The sequence below is a fragment of the Gracilinanus agilis genome, chromosome 4, assembly GCF_016433145.1.
Source record: "Gracilinanus agilis isolate LMUSP501 chromosome 4, AgileGrace, whole genome shotgun sequence".
NCBI lineage: Eukaryota > Metazoa > Chordata > Mammalia > Didelphimorphia > Didelphidae > Gracilinanus > Gracilinanus agilis.
In genome coordinates, this window is record NC_058133.1 from 403,427,876 (window position 1) to 403,452,777 (window position 24,902).

Sequence of the window (24,902 nt, forward strand, 5' to 3'; positions counted from 1 at the left end):
AATGTTTGATGTCATTAATTCATTGTCAAATTATATATGACCTGCAATTTAACCTTAGTTGTTTGTATACACAGAACTTACTATGAAATGCAGTACCTCCGCTCTTAGAATTTACAGATTAGAAGCTAGGTGCTGCAGTGAGCAGAACACTGGACTCAAAGTCAGAAAGACTTGAGTTCAAATCCTGCCTTAAATACTCACTGACTGGGGGGCAGCTGTGTAGCTCAGTGTATTGAGAGCCAAGCCTAGAGACAGGAGGTCCTAGGTTCAAATCTGGCCTCAGACATTTCCCAGCCGTGTGACCCTGGGCAATTCACTTGACCCCCATTGCCTAGCTTTTACCATTCTTCTGCCTTGGAGCCAATACACAGTATTGACTCCAAGATGGAAGGTAAGGGTTTAATTTTAAAAATAATAATAACAATAAATGAATGAATGAATGAATGAATGAATGAATGAATGAATGAATAAGTGCTCACTGACTGCAGAGAATCTGGGCAAGTCTCTAAATCTCTCTGTCCCCTGCTTTCCTCATCTGTAGAATGAGTGCATCTGTAAGGCTACCTACCTCCCTTTCTTCCAAAGGTGTGAAAATATATAGGTAATATTTGTAAAGCAGTTTATAAATACTTTTATTTGTTTTTACAAATTGTTGCAAATCATCTCTGAAGATAAGTCAAAGCTTAATCACTGAAAAATGCATGCCATGACTTCTCAGCTCCATAGCATCATCTCACTCCAGAAGGGAGGCATGTTGTAACAGTAAATCAATACAGATGAGGAAACTGAGGCAGGCAGTAGGGTTGGCTTTTAGAAAAATGCCTACCCAGACTAAATCACATATCCAGGAAGAATTAGAATTTTAATGAAGGAGGTCTCCCTGACTCCAGGTCCATGGCTCTATCCACTGTGCCACCTTGCTACCTCAGCTGAGTTCCAAGACAGATGACTAGGAAAATGATGGTACTCTTGATAACAACAGAAAAGACCTGAGTTCACATCTAACCTCAGACATTTTTTATTAGCTGTAAAACCTTGAATAAATCATTTAACCTCTATCTGCTTTATTTTCCTCATCTGTAAAATGGGGGCAATAATAGCATCTACCTCGCAGCATTGTTATAAGGCTCACATAAGAAAATGATTATAAAGCACTTAGTAGAGCACCTGTCACATAGTAAGGGCTAAAAATATTATTAAATCGTTATATGTAAAAAATACTAGGGCTATATGTAAGAGAGTTATCTAAATTTTATATGGTTATTTTAAAGATTGTGCAGTTTTATATTTGATAAAACTAACTTTCTCAGCAAAGTAGCAACTACTTAGCAAGAATAATTAGGTAAACTAGAAAGTTACCGTATGGCAGTTCTAGGACCTCTTCCCATGAGGGATATACACAATTGATTTGAGAGCCCATCTGGAGCTCCTTGCCCTGAATCCTTATTTTGCTTCTTGCTCCAGGCACCAGAATTGCTAGTTAGAGCTCTTAGAGAGACCCAGGACCTCACTCATAATTTCCAGCTGCCAATCCAAAACCTTTCTTTAGAAAGTTAAAAGATGAAAACAGGCAGTATGTCAAGAAGACAAGATATGGTTTGGACCAAAATTCTCAGAGAACTGTTTCCCTATGATATGACTTCTCAGTCTTCTTTATCCTGATTGAGTCTATGTTAGTCACTTCTAGAAAGCGTATGACTGAGGAAATCTTAACAGACCAGGGCTTGATAAAATTGTCTACCTGATTTGGAACTCAGTGCTGACATTCTAGCCACTTTTATTTAACATTGCTGTTTTGAAATGTCATTTGATAAAATTAAAGAAATATTTACTGAGCATCTACTGTACTCTTTCTACTAGGTGAATTCACTCAGAAGAATAATTTCCTTATGAAAAAGCACATGATCAAGATCAGATTTTTTCCCTCTAAATATTTTTGTTTCTTTTAAGATAGTAAGCCCACTCTGATAGGCATCACAGTCAGTACCTCTTCAGGGCAAGCAGAATCTAATAGATTTCCTCAAGATTTCTCCTGCTGAAAAATACTCTGTTTTTTTGAATATATGGTAAAATTTTCTCTATTTCTCCTGACTCCCTTCTGTCAGTTGGTTCATCCTCTGGATGTGACCATCTGGATTTCGCCTCATCCAGTGACCACGTTGAAGGATTCCTTCTTAGAAGAAACAGATCTGTGTCCATGGAATGCCCCAGCCTGAAGTTAATTCTTGATGTGATTCTGATAACTGGAGAAGCCTAATTATTAGGCCACCATTGCAGCTTTTTTTGGTGGGGGAAGAGTTTACAGATTTGAAAAGGTTGGAGATGGTGGATAGATGTTTAGTCTAGAATCTGAGTCAGAGGGAGCTTCAGAAACCATCAATTCCACTCTGGGTCTATATAAGAATTCCTTCTGTAATATATCTGACAAGTGCTCATCAAGCCTTTGTGAAAAGAACTCTCAGGAAGTGGAACCCACTACATTCCAAGGTGGTCCATTTCATCTTTGGTGATCCCCAATTCTTAGTCTAAATTAACTTGATTACAATTATTCCACAGTATACCTAGTTCTCTGGGACTATATAATACCTTATTGAGTACCATTGAAGGTACAACTAAGAAAATGTAAAAGGCCATAAAATAAACTCTTATAAAGGAATGATTAGAAATGGCTGTAATATGTAATTTTTATTGATCTATATAACAATAAATAAGTCCTACTCTAATACTTCATTTTAGTGTGGAAGTGACCCTGGGTTCTTGAAAGTCTGAAGAACATAAATCCTCTTAGGACAGTGATGGTGAACTTATGGCATTGGTGCCAACAATGGCACACAGAGTGCTCCCTGTGAGCACATGGCTGCCCAACCCCCTCCCCCAGAGTTCATTACTAGAAAGGCAGAGAAACCCGGGCAGAGCTGCTCCCCTCCCCCTTTCCACCTCCCACCCCCTCTCCACCATGCCTGAAGACACATTTTTATATCACCCGCTCCTCTGCCCAGCAGCCCAATGGGAGAGTTTCCTCCCTCCCCTATATGGAGTAAGGGAGGGGGGCAGGGCACGCCCAGAACTTGGGGGAATGGCATGGCACTTGATCTGGGGGGTAGTATAGGAATAGGACCCGGTACTCCATCTCCAAAAGGTTTGCCATCACTGTTTAGGGTTGAAAGTATTTGAGCAGAGTCTCAGACAGCATCTTCATTCCAAGGACCAGTCTCGCCAAGTATGATGAATTTTTGAATATGGCAACCTGTAATTTTCATTATGCATTTGTCTTTTTGGAGTGTGCATAGGCTCTTTAGCTCCTCAGAATTTGGAAGGGTTCCTTCATTCCTCTACCCACCCAAACCCCAATCTCTCACCCTCTTCCACACCACTTTTGTTAACTGATAACATCAGTAACTTGAACAGCTACTTTGTGATGGTAACAATTACTCTGTGTCTATTTCAAGACTTTGATAGCCTTTTCCTGGTGGATTTACCATAGGGTATTGGGAATCTACACAAAGTTCCTTCCAATTATGAAATCTGAAGGACAGCAGATCATCAGCCAGCAAGCTGGATAGTTTCCTGAACAACTGAAGAATATTCGAATTCACTAAAACTCAGAGAAGAGGGAAATGGAGAACACATTGGAGTAGGAATCAGGATAACCGGGTTCTAGTCCCAGTTTTACTACTAACTAGTTGTATGACTTGGGGCAAGTCATTTTATCTCTCTGGGTTTTCTCATTTGTAGAATGAGGGGGTTGAAGTAAATGACCTTCAGGGTCCCTTCCAACTCTAAATTTTTTCTCTTATCACTTCTAGTCCTAATATTCAGCTTTCCCTTTAGTTTTACCCTTTTGATGCCCAAAATAGAATTGCAACATTTTTTTAGAATGAAACCCCCACTGGGGAAAAAAAATCTTAATCTTTAATATCATGTTCTTCAGAGTTTATTCTACAATTTCCCCGCAATGTTTAAGCAATTTGGTTTCAGTACTATTTTTTTGCTTTTCTCTTTTCCTTTTGTCCCCTTCCCTAAGAACTGACACAGAGTAGCATGATTTTTAAATACATATTGGAACTTGATGTTAATTTAATCATTTATTACAATCTTATATATACTAGCCTGTTTTTTGAAACTCTAGGTCTAAGCAATATGAGATGACATGGTCTATAACGAAATACTGATAAAACATGCCCATAAGGTACTAATGCCTCTGTTCTCAAATATGCAACTGGATCTGTGCTCTCAATGATAATGGCATTCTCTCCAAGCATTTATTAAGCACCTACTATGTGCCTGACACCATGCTAAGTGTTTTACAGATATCCTCTCATTTCATCCTAACAACTCTTAAGTAGTAGGTACTGTTATTATTCCAGTTTACAGTTGAGGAAACTGAGTCAGACATAGGTTAAATGACTTGCCCAGGATCATATAACTATAAAGTTCCTGAGGCCAGATTTGAATTCATATCTTTCTGACTCTAGATTGAAGCACTCTTCTGTATCACCTAGCTATGTAGATCATAATCTATCTATGCCTCACTATCCTATGCTACTTAGTCCAAAGACTTCCAATTACTTCATCACAAGGGGTTTATACAACATATACAACATATTAGGGGTCTTCTTTGCTTCTGCTGTAATCACAAGGCTACCAATGTAAGAGGCAAGCTATCCTCCGGATCCCTTTTGCCATTTCTCGTTTTTTATTTCTTATATAGTTATTTGCTTATACATTTATATCACACCTTCATAATTTCTTATTTATAATGGATTACACCCTGTTCATACTTCTAAAATGGCAGACAGGTAAATTCCCCATGATTTCCTTCAAAATCATTTATACTGTTAAAAGGCAACTACACCACCACCAAAAAGCTGCAAAAAGTAAAAGTAGAAAACTCCCTTACGTGCTATATTACCCACCTGACATTCTCTGAATGCCAGACATTAATTACTAATATTTTGAGACTTAGAAGTTATCCAGAGCACTGTTACATCTGTGAGCCAGAAGTTTTTCACTTTTATTATTTCCTACTCAAATAATTTTGTTCTTTTTTTTCCTATGAAAATAAGCAGTAAGTCCTTCCAAAGCTATATTGTTTGATCTCCCAAAGATCTTTTTTGCTCGCCAAGGCATACCTACCACCTGTTTCTATTCGGCTCTAATACCAATGAATGTTTGAAAAACTTCACTGAGTAAACACTGAGTTCAGAATTTTCTCCCTGGAACATCACACCACAGATAAAACAAAGATGCTCTTCTGGCTTACAAGCAGGTGAAAGGAATTAAAACTGCCAAATGTCTATCTATAATTCAGTTCAGTTCAACAATCATTTATTTATTAAGCCCCTACTGTGTACACCAGGCACTTTGCTAAGCACTGGGGATACAAAAAAAAGGTAAAAAGTCCCTGGGCTCAAAAAGTTTATAATCTAATGGAGGAGATAAGGTCAAAAAGGTTCAACTCTGAACTCAGAAGCAGTTTAGTTCTCTTGCCTCTATTCCATTCGCAAGATTTCTAAGAATTGCACATATACTCTACAGATCTCAATTCCTGGGAGAATGACTTCTTTTGGGGTATTGTAAATTTTTTTCAATAAGCATTTCTTTACTCTTGTTCCCATCTTTCTTCTTCTCTCATGGAAAAAAATGCAGTCAAGCAAAACTAGTTCCTGTATTGGTCATAACCAAAATGTGTGTCTCATTCTTTATATTTAACCTTTTTGTCAGGGAGTAGATAGTATATCAAAAATACTTTATTATTTTTTATTTATTAATCTTATTTTAACCTAGGTTTATGTGACCAGAAATTGTTTAACCCAAAGCTTAATGTAGAAGTTGGGCTGGCCTTACAGATGCTCCGGGAAAGCTGGAAAAATGCTTGGGTCCACCCAAAATCTTTGTGTTTTGGAACTGTTCACCCTAATCTTGATTTGGGTCCTCCCAAAGCTTGTATTTTGGGTTCCCCAATAGCTTGTGTTTTGACTTCCTCCCCAATTTTATCGACTGTTTATACTTAACTACTAATAAACATTTCAAGCCAATTGCTTTCATGCTAAAGTTCATGTGCTGGTTCCCTTATTTGAACTCTTTATAACAAAAACTTCTCAAAGACTAGAGAGGAAGCTTCTTTCTGGCTCTTTTCTCTGCTGAATGAACAAAAGTTCTTTCTAAAACTTTTTCATGTTTCGGATTTTGTTCTTGACCTAAAAAAGCATTCTTCACTACCAGTCATCTGGAATCATGGTTCATCATTGTATTGGTCAATTGAATGTGAGTAGGTGCTATAACCTTATATGTTCCAAAACCATGTTAAATAGATCTATCCAAAGCCTCATCTTATCTGAGCAAGGGCAAATCCATTAAGACTAGCTTTGGGGTGATATAATATGAGGACATATTCATTTCAGCATCTTGCTATAAAAAGTAAAACAAAAACACCAGGAAAATCATGTCCAGCTCATCTCTTTAGAATTCTTTGCTTTGGTGATACCTTGTTTTATTTGGCCAGAAACTTATACCCTACCAACTGCCACTGAAGAATAGTTCAAGGTGCAGTGACAATGAACTGTCTTACCTGGTTGTTTTTCTTTTCTGTTGTGTTTTTTTTAGCATACAACAGTGCTGCCGTTTATATTAATTGAGATGAGGACATCACATCATCAGTATCCCAGCAAGAAATATGGAATTGCTGCCGTGAGCACCTTTGCCTTTGGCTATATATTATGGTAAGGACTATGCATGCTGTGTTTTCATATTGTATTAGATTTTGCACTGCTAAATTTGGACACACATTTCATTATGAATATAATCACTAACAGATTCACACTGCGTGCCTCATTTGGTCCAAGACCTGGGCTTTGTCTAGTTTCCCCAGTTGCTTATATTTTTAGAAAGTATATGCCAAACCTCACACAACAGGAATTTGTTGAACAATCCCATGTAAGCAGTGGTCTCTCCAAGGCTACATTTTTCAACCCTTTTTTCAAACTAAATGTTTTTCTTGGACACTGACTTTATTACTTAGGAACCTTTTTTTTTAATGCTTAGTGTTTGTGTGTGTATCTTTTTTCTTTTTCTTTCTCTGATTCCTTTTTTTTTTGATAAAGGAATTGTTGTCCTATCAAACCAAAATCTAAAAAGGCTAACTTTAAACCCCATTTAATAGAACTGAAAAAGTTCATTTCCCTGGTTTTGTTTATAATCTATTTCAGAATTAACTTGTAAATGTGAATATATTTCACAGTTTTTAAATGCACATGCTGGAACAGATTTTTTAAAACTACCCTTCTTACCTTGGGAAATATAAGACCCTAACTAATGAGGAGACTTTCTTGATAAAGGGGATTTGAGCCTCTTCAGCTTTCTTCAGAAATGTCTCTGACCTCAGACACTTCCTAACTATGTGACCCTGGGCAAGTCACTTAACCCTCTTTGCCTAGGCCTTACCGCTCTTCTGCTTTGGAACCAACACACAGTATTGATTCCAAAGTGGAAGATAAGGGTTTAAAAAAATAAAGATAGAAATGTTTTGGATCTACCCAGATTTCACTTTTTGCTCATGACTGAAACCCCTTTCCAGCCAGTATTGATATTTACCAGGAGGACCTCCAGCACCCGCCTCTGCTTTCTCCTGTTCTGAGGTCTCCCTCACCATCTTTGAGTTTGAAGGTGTTGGTAAAGGCCTTCCAGACTCATCAGTACTAGGTCACTGAAGTGAGGTCTCTTTCTTCTGGAAAGCAGATTGGAAAGCTCTGACTCTGCAGAGGATTCAGTTCCTGCCAGCCCAGAAATACACGATAAAGCTGAGCACAGTACTTCACATAGTTTAAAGGAGTGATCACATAATGCCCTGAATCTGAACAGAAAAGAGATTCACTGCCAGGAAGCCAGACAGTTAGTTCTGGAGCTGCAATTTTTTTAATGACTCAAATAAGTTTATGACCACTCCCAGTCAGCAGTCCCTTCTTTCCCCCAAAAAAACCACAGGCACTTATGCCCACTATAAGAGTAATAAAATCTGCTTAGTTGTCCGGCCCATAGTTCATTGAAAGATTTAAGAAAACTATCTTTTTTTAAACTCTTTTTCATATGGTTGACCTAGCTGCACTGCCCTCTTCTGTTCCTCTTTTCTAGTCAGTCAGAAGTACTTATTAAGCATCTAGATGCTGGAGAAACACACACACACACACACACACACACACACACACACACACACACACACACACACACACAATAAGTTAAACCATCTGTCCTTGAGAAACTTGCATTCTACCAGGGGTAAAAAAATCTCTGTGTGTATCACTATAGAAATGTATATTAGAGAGAGAAAGAGAGAGAGACAGACAGACATATTAACAAACAGACAAGATAGTTAGATGATAGATAGATAGATGGATGGAGAGATGGAGAGATGGAGAGAGAGATAGAGAGAGGAGAGATACAGAGGGGAGAAAGAGAAGAGAGAGAGAGAGAGAGAGAGAGAGAGAGAGAGAGAGAGAGAGAGAGAGAGAAAGAGGAAGGAAGGATGGAGTAGGAAAAAGGAGTTAGCAGGTAAAAGAATTAGCATCATCAGACATCATAAGACTTACTTCTTAAGTAAAGTGAGACAATAAAATAAGGAGATTTCAAACAACTTAGAAATCATATCTCCAAGTCAGCATTCTAAAAGTTGTTGCCACGGGAGACTGTTGACCTACTGCAATGATGCTGCCATTGGTGAAAACATTTTTTTTCATAAACTCCTCCTTGGGAACCAGTTTACAAGCCACACAAGAAAATTAATCTTGGTACTTTGTAGCCACGTCTTTTATATGGATGGGAATGGAAATTTTTACTCTGGGAACTTTGGCTGTGTTTCTGCAAAGTCATTTATATGCTGTCAAATCATTTGCATCCTGTTGGGCCCCAGAAGTTCAGGAACTCTGTTCTGATGTACATTCTCCCCCACCCCCGTCTGTGTGACTATCGCAAACTATGCTCTAAAGTCCATGGGAAATACCATGTACACTTCATTATAGACCCCCAAATCCCTGAGCAAAATGGAGCACCACTCACTCACTCTTTTCAAGCCAACTGAGGGTTCTTGCCAGCTTTGCATATTCCTTAAGCCAGCCTGTATTTGTTTGGAATGTCATTGCATTAGCCAGCTAGTTCTCTCAGGTTTGTCCCGAGAATGCTCTCAAAGTGTAGTTTTTCCTTTGGTATTCCACCCCAGGCATTCATAGCAAAGCCAACAGCCAAACAGTGCCCCACACATCGGAGGTCACATTATGTAAATCCAGGGATTTAATTGTTACCCGAAAGCTTCTAGCTTTTTTCTCCCTCCCAGATCATCTCGGGGGCCCACGAGCCCAACAACAACAGCCAGATTTTCCAGATATGAAATCCTTTAATGTCCTACCAGTGGTGTAACTGGAAAGTCTGGGACCCTCTGCCAAAATTTCAGAAAATTACCATATCCTTTGGTAATTGCAAAATAAATAGATCTCCCTTACTACTCGAGGATAACTTTACACCTTGGGAGAGAGGGAAAGGAGGCCCCTGACTGGCACTGCTTTCTTTGCTCATCCTTGCCATTAACTCTCCTGCGGCTGGCCTGGGGCCCCAGAGTATTTAACCCTCTGGGGGAAAGGGAATAAACATTTATATAGCACCTACTAGTGCTCTGTGCTTTTTAAAAAAATACTATGTCATTTGTTCCTCCAACAGCCCCGTGAGAAAAGTGATGTTATTAAGCCCCATTTTTACAGATGAGAAGACTAAAGGTTACACAACCACTCGGTGTCTGAGGCTTCCAGACTCCAAGGGCTCTCTCCTCGGCACCACCAGCTGCCCCAGCCATCTAAGTAATTGATCTTTAGCAAGTAATTCCTACTCATTTTGTACATTCTACTCTCTAGTGGGCACTATGTGCAAAGTGGTACTTTATGAGCCTTTCCTAACACTTAGTAAACATCCTTCTCCAATCCATCCTTCATTCTGTTGCCAAAGTCCTGTCCTTCAAGGTTCAGACAGGTCAGAAACTTGTCATTTCCCCTTGCCCCCTGGGCAAAATAAGACCTCTTAGGCAGGATCCTGCTTCAGCTTACTTGGGAGGCAGAATGGTGACATGCATTATTATTATTATTATAATTAATAACAGCAACAACATCTAGCATTTCCATAGCACTGTGAAGCTTGTCAAAGCACCTTACAAATACTATCTCATTTTATTTTATGAGTAGGGTTGGTGCTATTATTATCCCCATTTTACAGAAGAAGAAACCGAGGCAGACAGTGACTTGCCCAGAGTCACATAGCTAGTAAGTATCTGAGGTTATATTTGAGCTGAGTTCTTCCTGACTCCAGGCCCAGGGTTCTTCCCACTGCCCCACCTAGCTGCCATCTAGCCCTAGACTTGGAGTCAGGAGCCAAAGATTATACGTGTGTATGTGATACATATACAGTGTGTATATATTCATACATACACACATATGCAGGGCAGAATGCTCAGGAATAGCTACCACTTCTAGACTGTGTAACTTGCAATTCTAGAAACTGAAGGAGTCCAAAAACAACAACCCAGGTGCTCCTTCCCTACTCAGCAATTCACTTAATTCAGCAAGAGAGTCAAGCCAATTAATTCAATTTAACAAAAGCAATATGTTAGATCCTAGGGACCCACAGAGCTGAAAAATAACGTAAAACCTGACCTTAAGGAATTTCTAATCCAGGATAATGGGACCCGTACATGAATAACGATAATAGAATTTAGAAAATAATAAATATATAGGAGAAGACAAGCATTTTCCATCAGAAATTCAAGGATGGGAGATGATCATTTCTATCTGGGAAGATAACAAAAAGCATCATAGAGGAGGCAACTCTCAAGTCTGACTTTTGGAGAAAGATTAAAAATAGTGGAAGGAATTTCCATTGTAAGCATAGGAGATTGCATGCAAAGAGGAGAAGAGGCAGAGGGCAAAGAAGGATTAAGGAACACTGAATAATCTGGTCTGGCTAGAACCCTAGAGGATGCCAAGTGAAGTACCAAGAAAACAAGCTAGAGAGGACAGGAAAGAAAAGATGTTATCAGTTGGGGAAAGTGGACATTTGAGCTCTGACAGCAAGGAGGCAACATCTGCTCCCAATAGTCTTGATTAGAAAATAGCCTACTTTAATTCAGTTCAATTCAATAAACATTTATTAAGTGCCTGCTACATGCTGGGCATAAAAAAGAGGCAAAAGACAGTCTCTGCCCTCAAGGAGCTGATGGTCTAATGGTCCAATCCAAGATACCACAAGCAGGACAAAGAAAATAATTAACAGAAGAAAGGCACTGGAATTAAAAGTGGTAGAAGAAGACTTCCTGTAGGAGGTAGGATTTTAGGCAAAGGGCTTTGGGGCTGGTATTTTTAAGATAGGCTTTAAAAAGATGGTTGTAGCAATTTATATCGGAAGGAGGGACAGCAAGAGAACCAACCGAAACTTCTTAGTGGTTGAACAATGTGTCTCTGGAAAATCTGATTACATCCATGGCTTTCCTTGTATATACGTCTCTGTATTTCCAGTCCTCTGTGTTGTGTGTCCTTAGGAAAGGCTGATTCAGGGGTGTGCTGGAGTCAGCCCCCACCAACTCAAGTGAATCAGTTGTTAAATTTTCAGTATGAGGATTTACACCTCGGATATTGGCAACTCCTATAAATCGGAGCTTGATTTATTATTTAGTTGCTGTCTAGACTTGGGAAAGTAATAGAGAGATGTCAATAATGCAGATTAAACTTGAGCATGTTCTGTGTACTTTTTTTTTTAATTCCAGGGAGCTGATTGTTACACATTTACCAGCACACCCCTGGCTAAGGTCCACAATATACAATATTAGCCAAAGACAGCCAAGTCTGTTTTTGTACAGCACCAAGAGCTAAGAATGGTTTTTATGTTTTTAAGTACAATAAAACTTCTGTTTTAAAATGTAAACAACAATCTTAGCTGAGGGGCTTACACAAACAGGCAGGTGGCCGAATTTGACCATGGTAAGCTGCCCCAGGTCCAGTGCCTCCTTGATAAGCCCTTCTGAGTCCCCTCTGTATTCTCTCAGACATGCCTGCATCCTGAGACATGGAACCCTGACAAGAAAAATGATGCCTTCAGAACAATAAAGGTCAATTCACGTTAGAAAAAAATGCACAGAATACATGACCTGTACATGTGTGCGTGTGATTTTTACAATGGGGTAACTATATGACTGAAGAGGCCTCCGTGTTTTAAGAGTTCCATGTTCATTAGCAAGCTCAGGAACATCTAGAGGACTGCAGGTGGGACACTGAGAAGTATGGTGCTCCATAAGAACCCATTGCTAGAACTGAATCGTGTCAAATGGAGAGAAAAGAAAAGGAGCATAGGTTCCCTCCCTTCAAATACTTGAAGAACTGTCATCTGGAGGAAATGGTCTTCCTGGCCCTATACAGCAGAAGTAGCACCAATGACTACTAATTACTGGAAAACAAGTTGCAGCTCAAAATAAGGAAAAATTTCCAAATAATAATAAAAAAAAAAATGAAACAGGCTACAAAATGAGGTGCCGAGTTCCCAGTCATGAGAGATTTTAAAGCTGAACCTGAATGACCACTTGTTGGAGTTGGGATAGAGTAGAGGAAATCCCTGTTATCACTTGAAAATAAATCCCCAAACCTGAAAAAGTTTCAGAGAAAAAAAATTTTAAGTTACTTGGCAGCAGAGAGAGAGTGCTGGAAAAAGCAGACGTGACTGCCTTCTCCATCCTCTGTGAGATTTACATTATATAGAGTTCAAACAGGGGCAGAAAGACAAGGTGGCTAGTAGGGTTGCTTGGAATGTGCATCAACAGGTAAATGGACAAATTCAGAAAATTTGGGCAAAGCCAAAACACAACCTATTGGGGAACTCAAACACAGGCTTTGGGGGCCCCCAAAACAAGACCTGAGTAAGGAGACCCAAGAACTAGCTAGACCCAAAACATTCCTTACAGCCGTTCTCCTGCTTCCCCAGAGGGTCTCTGAGGTCATTGTGACATTCTGGTTTTAAAGAATATCTAGTAACAAAGCTAGATTCAAATAATGTAGTAATTTCCAGTGTTTTCCCCCATAATCTCGAAGATCCCTCCCAACCCAAATATTCTATGTCACCGTGGTGGCATAGTTGATAGAACTCTGAGCCTGGAGTCAGGAAGACCTAAGGTCACATCTAGCCTCAAATACTAACTAGATGACCCTGGGAAAGTCACTAGACCTCTCTTCCAGTCTACTCAGTTTCCCCAACTGTGAAATTAGAATAATAATAGCACATACTTCCTAGGGTTGTGAAGATCCAATGAGATAATATTTATAAGGTGGCTAGCATATAGTAGAACATTTTATTTCTATACTTAGCACCTTTTACCACCTCAACACTTGTCTGGCACAACTACTTAGCATACTTTCAGCATTTAGCACCTGTCTGGCTCCACTATAGGTAGCTCAGCCAATAGGGCACAAAGCCTGGAGTCGGGAAGAGTCCAGTTAAAATCTGGCCTGAGATACTGTGTGACTGTGGTCAAGTCATTTAATCCTGCTGGCCTCAATTTCCTTATCTTTATAATGAACTAGAGAAGGAAATAGCCAGGCACTCTAGTACATTTGCCAAGAAAACCCCAAATGAGGATCACAAGGAGTCAGGCACAATTGAATGACTCAGCAACAAAAAAGATACTTGAAAGTAAAGCATTCTTGTTCACATAGCTTTATAGACATATTCAACTCTCTCACTTCAAAAATAAAACCAAACAAGCAACATAAATATATCTTTCTCTCTTTTAAGTGTAAAACAACTCTCCGGATAGCCTACTTACAGAAAATTGGGCAGGGGAAAACATAAAGCTTTGAGATCCATGCTTGCTTATTTCTGTGTATCTCTCATTGATATATCATGCACCAAAAAAGCATCCTGTGTTTTCCTTCTCTTCACCTAATATAAGCAGCCATTGCTGGGGAGAGACACATCCATCTGCTGACTGGTTTCCCTCAGGCTCCAACCTCCTGCCTTGTCAGTACACTAGTCACTCCTTATGACTGCTATTCATGGCTTTTCTTTTCACTGGCTGTATTCTTAAGTTCAAGACAGAGGCTTTGCAGAACACAGAGAAAAGAAATCAGCTCAGATCCATAGGAAACATCTGTTCTGAAGGGGCTAAATAGGCTGCCCTGAACAGTTAGAGTCTGTTCCAAGCCTGGTGGCTAAGGATGTGTGCTTCCTGCCCCAGAGTCTCCTCCTTCATTGGTTTCTCATTCAGTCAGAATGAAAGTAAAGTCCAACAGTCATGCATAATACATGCTAACTAATCACAGCCCACAAAAAGAGCTCCCCAACAAGTGGGCCAGAGCAAGACCAGGGAGCAATCTGGGAGCACAGAGGGGAAACGGTCCCTCCATTTCCTTTTAGTGGTAAAAATGTGCTGATATTTCTCATCCCCGATCAAATCCAATTTAAGTAAAATGCTTTTTCGTTATTGCCTTAAGGTTACAGATGAGTGGACCTTAAACTCCAGTATTCCAGCACATCTATGATCCTATAATCTAATAAATTGTTCTTTCTACCTATAGGAAAGTCCAAACAAAAGCCCCAGTTACTAGCTCTGTTACTTTGGAGAAGTCACTTGATTTCTACCTCAGTTTCCCTCATCTACAAAATGATGATAATAATAGCCTACCTTTCAGGGTTGTTATAAGTATCAAATAAGATAATATTTGCCTAAACACAGTGATCCAGGACAATTCTTGAAGACTTATGCCAAAAAATGTTATCCACCTGCAGAGAAAGAACCGTTGGAGTCAGATGCCGAGCAAAGCATACTATTTTTCACTTTTAGTTTATTTGTTTATTAGTTTTATTTGGGAGTTGGGTTTTTTATATGAGTATTCTTTTCCAACAATAACCAATATGGAAGGATATTTTGCATGGTAATACATGTGTAACCCATTTCAAATTACTTACCATCTCTAAGAAGGGAGAAGGAAGAAAGGAAGACATTTTGGATCTTAAAACTTCAGAAAACTTATGTGGAAAAGTGTTACTATATGTAATTGGTAAAATAAAATATCTATAAAATTTTTTTAAATAAGTGCTTTGCCTAGTACATAATAGGTGCTATATAAATGTGGTATAGAAACACACACATACACATGTATGTATAAGGAAAATATCTACAAAGATATGTGTGTGTATATGTGAAAGAGAGTACTGGCTCCACTGTCTTTGATGCTGAAAAAAAGTTGTTACACACGTAAGAGACAGATATTCACCATGTATCATATTTTGGAAAATTAGCATTCTTCATTTCCTCAGATTTTCCTGTGTGGATACTCTCTGCAGTGACGAGGTATCTCATTTAGGAGCTTATGTAATGCCAGGGCTTGATGCAGTCAGCATAATACTGCCTCCAAACATCTGGAGGACCTTATCTATAGGGAAACTCTTCGATTTGGACTTGGCACTGATCTCTCTTCCATGACACTAATGAAAATGTTATAAGCATGTGTGTCCTTGTTTTATGTCTTGCTCATTAATAATCAGAGAGCTATCAAACAAGTTTAAGGCTAGTATATTTTTTAAATCTTGTAGAATTTTGCTATATAGGACCCAGTTTGTAGAAGCGTAGCCTTTAAGGTAGGATTTTGCTCTACTGAATCAAGTTTATTTAATGGCCGACATACAATAAAGCATAATGGGATCTTGTATTCTCTACAAAAATATGCGTATAAAGTTGTGCTGTACTATAGATGATACTTGTGAGAGCCTGCCTATTCCCTTCTAATATCCTCATCAAGGGTGCCCTCAATGCTTATGTAGATTATTCTTGTAAAACAAATTACATATAGATCTGGAATTGGGAATGTAGAGGTGCTATGATATCTTCCCACACTTAGGTATCTTGAGAACTGATCCCTGCACACCTCAAAATTATTTTGCCTCCATATATACATCCTCTTGTCCAATTACATCTTGTTTTCCTCAGTGTTATGTTAGTCTCTCTGATCAGTTAACTGTGGTGTTAGAGCACTGGATCCACTGTCTTTGTTGCTGAAAAGAAGAGATTGTTATAAAAATCCTTGTGGATCTTTTCCATTTTCCATCTGTTTATTGTCTTTCTTCTAACTTTTATCTTTAAATGCCCTCAAGTTGACTTACTAAATACTAAATTTCAATTTTTCATTCACTACATACAATCTTTCAATTTAAATGTAGTTTTTCATTTCCTCTCATTGCTTCTTATTGTTTTGTGGGTAATACTTCTCAGAATCTTCCACCATCTTTCTATATAAGATTTCACAAATGACTTTATATTCTAAATTAGTGTTGCCCTTGACTGACTTGTCCCTCACCCTGGAAAGAAGTATTTGTTGAGTAAATTTGTTTTCAACCTCTTTTCATAAGGCAGTTGATAAATCATATAAAGTTCCTTATAAAATTGTTATGATCAGTACTAATATTCTTTTTCTTATCCATTTTCCTTTTTTTGGTGACCATAACATTTCAATACAGGTCAGGTTGGAGGTGTTTTAATTGAATAGCATATATTTTTCTCACTGATCTTTGCCTTAACAAGTCAGTGATCTGACTCTGCATATTTAGCTGTTATAGGAATAAGTCCCTATAATTAATTTAACTTTAGTGTTGTTATTTTGTGCTCCCTATGACCAGTGGCTCCCAAAGAAAGTATTTTTGTTTTTCCAAAGAAAGTATTCATGACCTATAGCTGTGAGGGCTTGATATATTCTAGAAATATCTTGTAGAATGAATTCTTGTTCAGGTATGAATTGAACTATATGGTTTTATATGTCCTTGTGAGATTCTATGCTTTTGTGACATATTCTAATCTATCTCTCTTTAGGAGAAATTCCTCTCAGGTAAGCCTGATAGAAGGAAGAATTATGTAACACAAGAAGTTCAGAAAAGATGATATCTAAGATACTACACAGTACATGATATGCTTCTCTTTTCTTTGACTTCCTGCTACAAATCATTTTTGCTTTGAATTCTGTGTTGATACGAATTACTCTGATAGGGAAGTACAGCCACTACTTAACTTTCTAAATTCCCTTATTTGGGTAATATAATTCATAATGATATTAGATGCATGGTATGGTGTTAGAAACCCTGAGTTTGAGTCATTAGCTGGAGCTCAGCTTTTTAACTCACCATATGACGTTAGTCATTAATCCTCTGAGCATCCTTGTATGTAAAAGACACTTGGTTAAATTATATCTAAGATCTGCGATTTTTTAAAGTGCAAATAAGAACAAAATGCCCAATAGCTTGCCATTTTTATTGACTGAATTCTCCTGCCTCACTGTATCTTCCAGGATGTTCAATGAGACTCTTTAAAAAGTTGATTTCCTATACCCACCAATCCAGAAACAGCATTTGACAAGAGATACCAGCAGTGACTTCTCCTAAAGTAGTTACTTAATTATGTATCCAAAAATTAAAAGCCCCAGACATAAGTTGAATTCAGAGCTGATAAGGGAATTTGTACTCATGCAAGCACCAGATCAGTTCAGGGAAAAACCCTGAGACATGTCAGGCATAGTCTAACTCTTCAGTTATCCCTGGAATCACTCTGACTTCTCACAAGCCTGCCAACCAAGAGGTAACCTTAGGCTCCAGTTCAAACTGGAGCAGATCTTTCCCTTTCCCCAATCTTTTCCCACTTAAAACCTATGCCCACCAGCCTTAACTGGAACCTGAGCAATCTACTAAGGGAGAAGACAATGGAATTTCCCAGATACTGTACAACCTTTCTCCTAATCATATTCCCCAGGGAAGAATGTCTCCCTAGGAGAAAGAGATCAAGATTTGGAGTGTTCTTTAGGAAAAGAAGAGAACTTTTTTAAAAAATATTTACCTATTTTGTTTCTTAACAAACACCAAATAAAATTAACATCTTTCCTGTCTAATTAGAACAAAACAAGTGTAAGTATATGTGTAACTGTGGATCTCTAGTAAAGTTTCCCACCCCCTTTTTAAGTACATTAAACATGTACCTTTTGAAACTGTTCTGCCAGTCTGTAATTGCTTTTGGCTTTCTTTTTGTTTTCTTCTGTGTTCTCATCTTTTAAATGCTTCAGTGAACTTCCTTTCTTTTTTTCATTTCTTTACCTTTTTTTGCCAAATCTTTCACTACCCCCCTTGTCTCTCCCATCTTTTCCCCCCAAAACTGGAAAGCCAAATAAATATGCCAAGTCAAGCAAAACAAAGTCTCTGTTGGTCCTGTCCAAAAATTTCTATCTCATTCTATACCTTGAATCCATCACCACTGTGTCAGGAGGTATTTAGTCTGCTTCATTTTCAGACCTCTGGACTTGTGTTGACCAGAGTTCTTAAGTCTTTGAAAGTTGTTATATAAATCATTTTCCCAGTCTTTAGACTCTCCTAGGATTCTAAGGGTTAATCTGAACACATGTTGTTTTAGATACCGCATCAGTCAAAATGTCAGGAAAACTGTTCTTAAGATAGATTGCTTTCTAAAGGAAATGGTGACAAAAGCCTGAGTCTGAAATACAAATAGAGTAGTGAAAATGAAAGAAATACATAACTTTCACATTACTCATCAGGCAATACATAAGTGTTTACAGTGCCCCCAGCATCCCATTCATAGGTATTGGGTTTCGACCTTATTGTCCCTTCTCCCTCTAACCTGACTCATTTCAAATAGCCACCTGACAACACTGATACAACTGTAAAAGAAACCTCCCAGCCCTCTCCCTCTACTAGAATGTTATTCTATACTGTAGATGACCCAATTCAGGCACGATGAGCATTCCAAAGGAGGAATAGGAGTGGGGCAAATATATTAATTTACTAATCAAAACTGCAACTTCCTTTTTCATTGAAAAAAATCAACTAGGCAACCACTAAGTAAGTACTAGTACATTTAGAAAATGTAAATATTTGATTGTTTGAGAAATATGGGAGGGGGCAGCTGGGTAGCTCAGTGGAGTGTGAGCCAGGCCTAGAGATGGGAGGTCCTAGGTTCAAATTTGGCCTCAGCCATTTCCCAGCTGTGTGACCCTGGGCAAGTCACTTAATCCCCATTGCCTAGCACTTATCACTCTTCTGCCTTGGAGAGAATACACAGTATTGACTCCAAGACAGAAGGTAAGGGTTTAAAAAAAAAAAAGAAATATGGGAGGGAAGAATCAAATTATCATCTTTCCAATGACCCCAATCTTGCCCATTTCTCAATAATAATAGACTAAAACAAAAGACCAGAAAAATAACTTTCAATTTTTTCTACTTTTAATGTCACCTAATACACTTAGAGTATAATAATAAATTGGGCATCTAGTAAGTAACTTGAAATTTTTATATTTTAAAAAAAATCAAAGATAACTATTATACCAACCTTGTCTATATACCCCTGATGTCTGTTATACTTCAAAATCATCAAGATGAGCTAGAAAGCCACTCTCCCCAACTTTGAGATTTAATTTAAAAAATAACTTAAAAGGGTTTGAGAGTTAATTGGGCCTAAAATAAGTCTGCAGTGACTTCGTTAGTGAGTTTCCTATGCTTTGGTTGGTATATTCTCTTAATAATCTTAGAAGCAGATAATGAGTGAGATGGCTTATAAAGCTCCTTGCCAAATCCTAAGTTATATAATTTAAAAAGTCATATCGGTCTCCCTTGCTTTCAAGAATATATAGTGCAAAGATGTGAGACTGTTTTGAACACATCAAATCTATTTATCTCTGTGGTCCCACAGAGCTGACTGGGTATACCTGCAAATATATAGGTGTGTGTATCTATAAATAGGTATATATGGATATGCCTTCCAAAATAGGAGATAAAAGAACTTAAAAAGAACTTAGCTGATTAATATTCTCAACAAAGCATATCATCATACTAAGACTGAAAGGTACCTTTTTTAAAAAATTCTTTATGTCTTTGCTCTCTCCACTGTGCTACCTTGCTGCCCCTCAAAAGTACCTTTTTCATCAGAGATGAGCAAGCATCCCTGAATCTGTTCATAAGAGCTCACTAGTTCTCTCAGCCTTAGAAAGATGGTAAATAAGAAATCTTTTCCTTCTCCTTGCCTAGTTAGGTGTATACTGCACCAAGAATAATAGTAACTGCACATTTCTGTATTGTGTGTTCAGCCTGAAGGATGTAGATGGAGGAAAAAACTAGAGGCTAACAACAGTGGGAGATAAGTGTGATTATTATCTCGATTTTACAGATGAGGAAACTGAGAGAAGCAGAAGTTAAGCGACTTACTTATGAGAGTCGCACAGTTAGTAAGTCTGAGTTCAGACTGAACCAACTCCAGTTTCCAGTGCTCTATCTACTGTGCTCACTACCTGGCCACCATTGGTTGGTACTGATAACTGTCATTTGTAAAAAAGTGCTTTGCACAGATTATCTTTTTTAAGTTTTTTATTCTCATTTACAAATTCTCATCCTCCCTCTACCATCTCTTCATCCTCAGCCACATTAGTCATGTTTTACACAGATTCTCTCAGTGGATTTCCACAGCATCCCTCTGAGAGAAAGCCTAAAGGTATTATTATGGCCATTTTAGAGGTGAAGAAACAGAGGAAAATTTAGAAAGACTAAATAAGCTGTCGAAAACCACATATATCATATGTGTCAGGGATGAACCCAGGTTTTTCTTTACTCAAAATCTTAACACTCTTTTCCATTATGTTGTGTTAGGAAATACACTTTTTACTAGTGTTAAAAACAAGCCTCAAATACCTTTCTCAAAGGAAAAAATATAGAACCTCTGGCAGCAACCACTTCTAAACACATTCCATTTTTAAGTTTTTTATGTTTTAAAAAGAATTTAAGGGTTTCCACTCTGAATTTTTATTAAATAATTGAAAACCAGTTTTGTGTCTAATTTGGCAATTTAAGAAAGAAGCTTGAAGAAATTAATCATGGACACTGAGGAAGAAGTTAGGCCAAAGAGTGCTGTTTCTTTAAATTTAAAAAAAAAAACAGGCACAGCTCTCCAGCTTAAAACATTGAAGTCTAAATTAGTCTTTGCAAGCGCTTTCCACAGAGGAAGCACCAGTGTACAGGAAGAAATATCCAGCACATTCAAATTAAGTGAGGCTGATCTATTGAAATATAGCTGGCACTGATCCAGACTCTTAGTATACTTTTAATAGTTTCTTTCTAAGCATATTCATCTTTAAACTAACTTTATCTCTTTCTTCTCCCCAAAAGAAAAAAAAAATTTAAGTGTCTTAAATTGACTCTTGCTTTGCACTCCCAAGCATATCTTAACACATGTTCCCTGTGCTTATCTAATAATGAGGTTGGCCAAGAATAATGGTGCCCAGAATTGCAATGTTCAGGGCATTCATTAATGCTAATAATCAGTATTCTTGCATAGAAGCTTATGCCTACGGTTGATCAGCCCTTTATTGTGTTGTGTTGAGTTAGCTCACATTCAAGTAGGAATGAACTCCCTAACAAAGGCCATCAGGTAATGTTTCCATGGTAGCAGCCCTACTTTTGCTTATTCACATTTGTAACATAGACAGTGTCGGAATACTCACTGTGTCTGCGGCTCAGTGGAAACCAGAAGAATGTTAGTCTTGCCAGTAGAGTAAGCTGGCCTCTGGGCTTGATTGCAAATGAGGTCAGGCTGGCTGGTCAGGTATGCTCTTGGACATCTGTACACACCAAGTGGGACTATTTTCCCCCCGGATCTTATCTCATGCAGCCCTGCTAGTGACCTTTCATTGTCTCATCTTATAGTTCTAGAGCAGCTGGCAACCAACTGGCCAAAAAGTATCTTTTCCTTATATCAGTTATGAACTTGGTTTGTTTTCTTTTTCACCTTGACAATTATATTTCAATATAATTGGGTTTTTTTAATTTGTTGGGTTTTTTTGGTAATCCCATATGTATTTAATGCATTTTTAAACATTCTGAGAAGGGGTCTATCTGTGTTTTTAGACTGCCAAAGGAATCCTTGAGAGAAAGAGATTAGAACCCCTGCCTCACGTGGACCATGTTACCAAAGATGAGAGGATGGAATGCTCTCTTATAAGAAAACTATAATAGAGAAACGTACACTAGGATTTAAACACAATTATGAACCCAATTGCATTTGAAAGTTGGAATGGCATTTCTCTCCAGGGCTTTTTGGAGGGAAAGCAGGACACAGCTTCAAGAAGGAGTATCAGTAAGATAAGAAAAGGGGGACAAGGTAAGAGGGGAGTCCAGAATTGATTCGGAGATTAAGCTAGAAGTTGTAGTGCTGACAGGGTGGAGTGAGCTAATGGAACATGAGGTTGAGTTGGAAGGAGGTAGAATAATAACAGTAATAGCCAAAACATTTATAGGGCCTAATATGTGCCAGGCACTTTGTTAATATTATCTCGATGGATCCTCACAACAGCCCTGGGAAGTAGGCACTATTATTATCCCCATTTTAGGGATGAGGAAACTGAGACAGAGAGAGTTATGGGACATACGCTAGAATTTAAACACAGTTATGAATCCAAGAGATTAAGCAATTTCCCTAGGGTTAAACTTCTAGTAAATGTTTGAAGATGGATTTGAACTCAAATCTTCCTGACTACAACCCTCGTGCTCTATTCACTGCACCACCTAGCTGCCCCTAATTCTAGAATATGCCTTCTAGAATTGAAATAGAAGACTGAGTAAGTAAACCTTTAGTAAAGGTTTGATGAATGAGAGAATAGATTAATAGGATCCACTTTGCAAGAAATGTGGCCAGATGTGAAGGACAGAGGTGACCAGAAATACAAATTTGGGAAGGAAAAAAGGAAGAGTAAGATTAAGAAATATAGGTAAAATCCAGGAGGCCAAAATCAACAGACCTGGAAACTGGAGAAGTATATAATGAAATCAGTGTAGGTTAATGGGGACATCTTTGGGTGGTAGAGTCAGAATGAGGAAATCGTGAGAGCCAGAAAGATGGAACCCATTTCCTATGACACCATTGTTCCTGTAGCTACCCAGAGCCCTATTCAATAAATAAGATTTCTGGTTGATGTGTAAAAGGATAAAGGGGCCTGGGTATTGTGGTGGGTTACAATGCACAAAATAGATTTTTTAATCTATTTTTTTCTCCCTGTCTCAAATCGAAAAAGATCTGTTAAAAGAGTAGACTTTCTACTTTCCTAACTCAGTACCTTTTACACTGAAGGTCAGCCAGTCAATTAACCTTAATAAATGCTTACTATTTGCCAGGTGCTAGGGATACAAAGAAAGGGTTTTTTGAAAGTCATTGCTTCCTCACAGCATATATTCTAATTATAGAGACAATGTGTAAATAATAAGGTATATACAGAGTAGGTGAAAAGGGGAAGGCATTCATATTTGGAAGGACCCAAAAATGTCTCTTTAAGGTGGGTTTGGGGTAGAATCTTGAAGAAAGGTAGGGAAACTAAGAGGCAGGGATGGGAGAGCAGAGCATCCCAGATATTGGGGAGAAAGGCACAACTGGGATGGGAGATGAGGTAATATGTTCAAGGAACAACAAGTAAACTAATGTAGATAGATCACAGAGAGGAGCACACCATACAAAGGCTGAAAAGGTAGGAGGGGGCTTTAAATGCCAAACAGACAACTCGGTGTTTTATCCTGGAAATAGAGGGAGCCACCATAGTTCATTGAGTGCAGGGGGTATGGCATGATCAGACCTAAGCTTTTCAAAAATCACATTGGCAGCTGAGTAGAGTAGAGTGGAAGAGACTTTCAATCGAGATCAGTCATAAAACTTGTAGTAGTTCAGGCAATCCCCATTTTAGAGTCTAAACTAGAGTTATGTTCTATGAGGGGAGATTTATGAAAGATAAAAGTATAAACAATAAGATTTGGCAGTGCATTGCATGTGTAGGATGAGAGTGAGGAGTCGAGGAAGACCCTAAAATTTCAAGCCAGGTAATTACAGTTAGTTAATGGAGAAATTTGGAAGGAGGAAAGGATTTGAGGGTGGGAGGAAAGGTAAGTTCTGGCTTAGATATGTTGATTTTGAAATGTCTACAAGACATCTAATTTGAGATGTCCCAAGATGAAAAAACCATAACTCAAAGACTAAGGCTGGATTTATAATCTGTGAATAATCTGCATAGAGATGATAACTAAATGCATGGGAGTTGATAATATTACTTAGTGAGATATTAGAGTTAAATGAGAAGAGCCCAAGACAGAACCTTGAGGATGTCCGCAGCTGGTAAGTGTGGCAGACATGAAGAATCAGGAAAGGAGACTAAGGAGTGGTCAGACAGATGGGAGTCAAAACAAGAAAATTTAGAGAGAAGAGAATAACTGGGAGAAATTGGTTAATAGTATCAAACACTACAAAAAGGCCAAGGAGGATCAAGACAGAAGAAGCCATTCTATTTGGCAGTTAAGAGGACCCTGATAACTTTGGAGAGGGCCATTTCAGATGAATAATGAAGTTGGAAGTCTGATTGCAGAATGAGAAGAGAGGAAATGAAGATATTAATTCTAGATTGCTTTCTCAAGGAGGTTAGTCACAAAGGGGAGAATATAGCATAACAGCTAGTAGGATGGTAGGGTCAAATAATGGTTTTTAAGGATGAGGGAAATATTGCATGTTTGTAAGCAACAGAGAAAGAGCCAGTAGTAAAGGAGAAATTGAAGATAAGAATGAAAGTGGAAGAAATAGCTGAAGCAGTCTGGTAGAGAAAGCAGGCGGGGTTGAGATCAAGAGTGCATGTGTTAGGGAGCAACTGGGTGGCTCAGTGGATTGAGAGCCAAGCCTAGAGACAGGAGGTCCTAGATTGAAATCTGACCTCAGACAGTTTCTAGCTTTGTAGCCGAGAGAGAGACAGAGAGAGAGAGAGAGAGAGAGAGAGAGAGAGAGAGAGAGAGAGAGAGAGAGAGAGAGAGAGAGAAAGATGCAG

The 24,902-nt window shown here is 38.4% G+C and overlaps 1 protein-coding gene across 5 annotated transcripts in view; it reads left to right on the top strand.

The window, feature by feature from the left end:
- The window catches only part of AIG1 (androgen induced 1), a 329,441-nt gene that overhangs the window by 286,232 nt on the left and 18,307 nt on the right, over window positions 1-24,902 (top strand). For all 5 annotated transcript variants that reach the window (XM_044671565.1, XM_044671564.1, XM_044671566.1 and 2 more), the window contains one exon: window positions 6,607-6,722. In XM_044671565.1, the coding sequence (XP_044527500.1) occupies window positions 6,607-6,722 (116 nt within the window). The remainder of the gene's footprint in view (window positions 1-6,606; window positions 6,723-24,902) is intronic.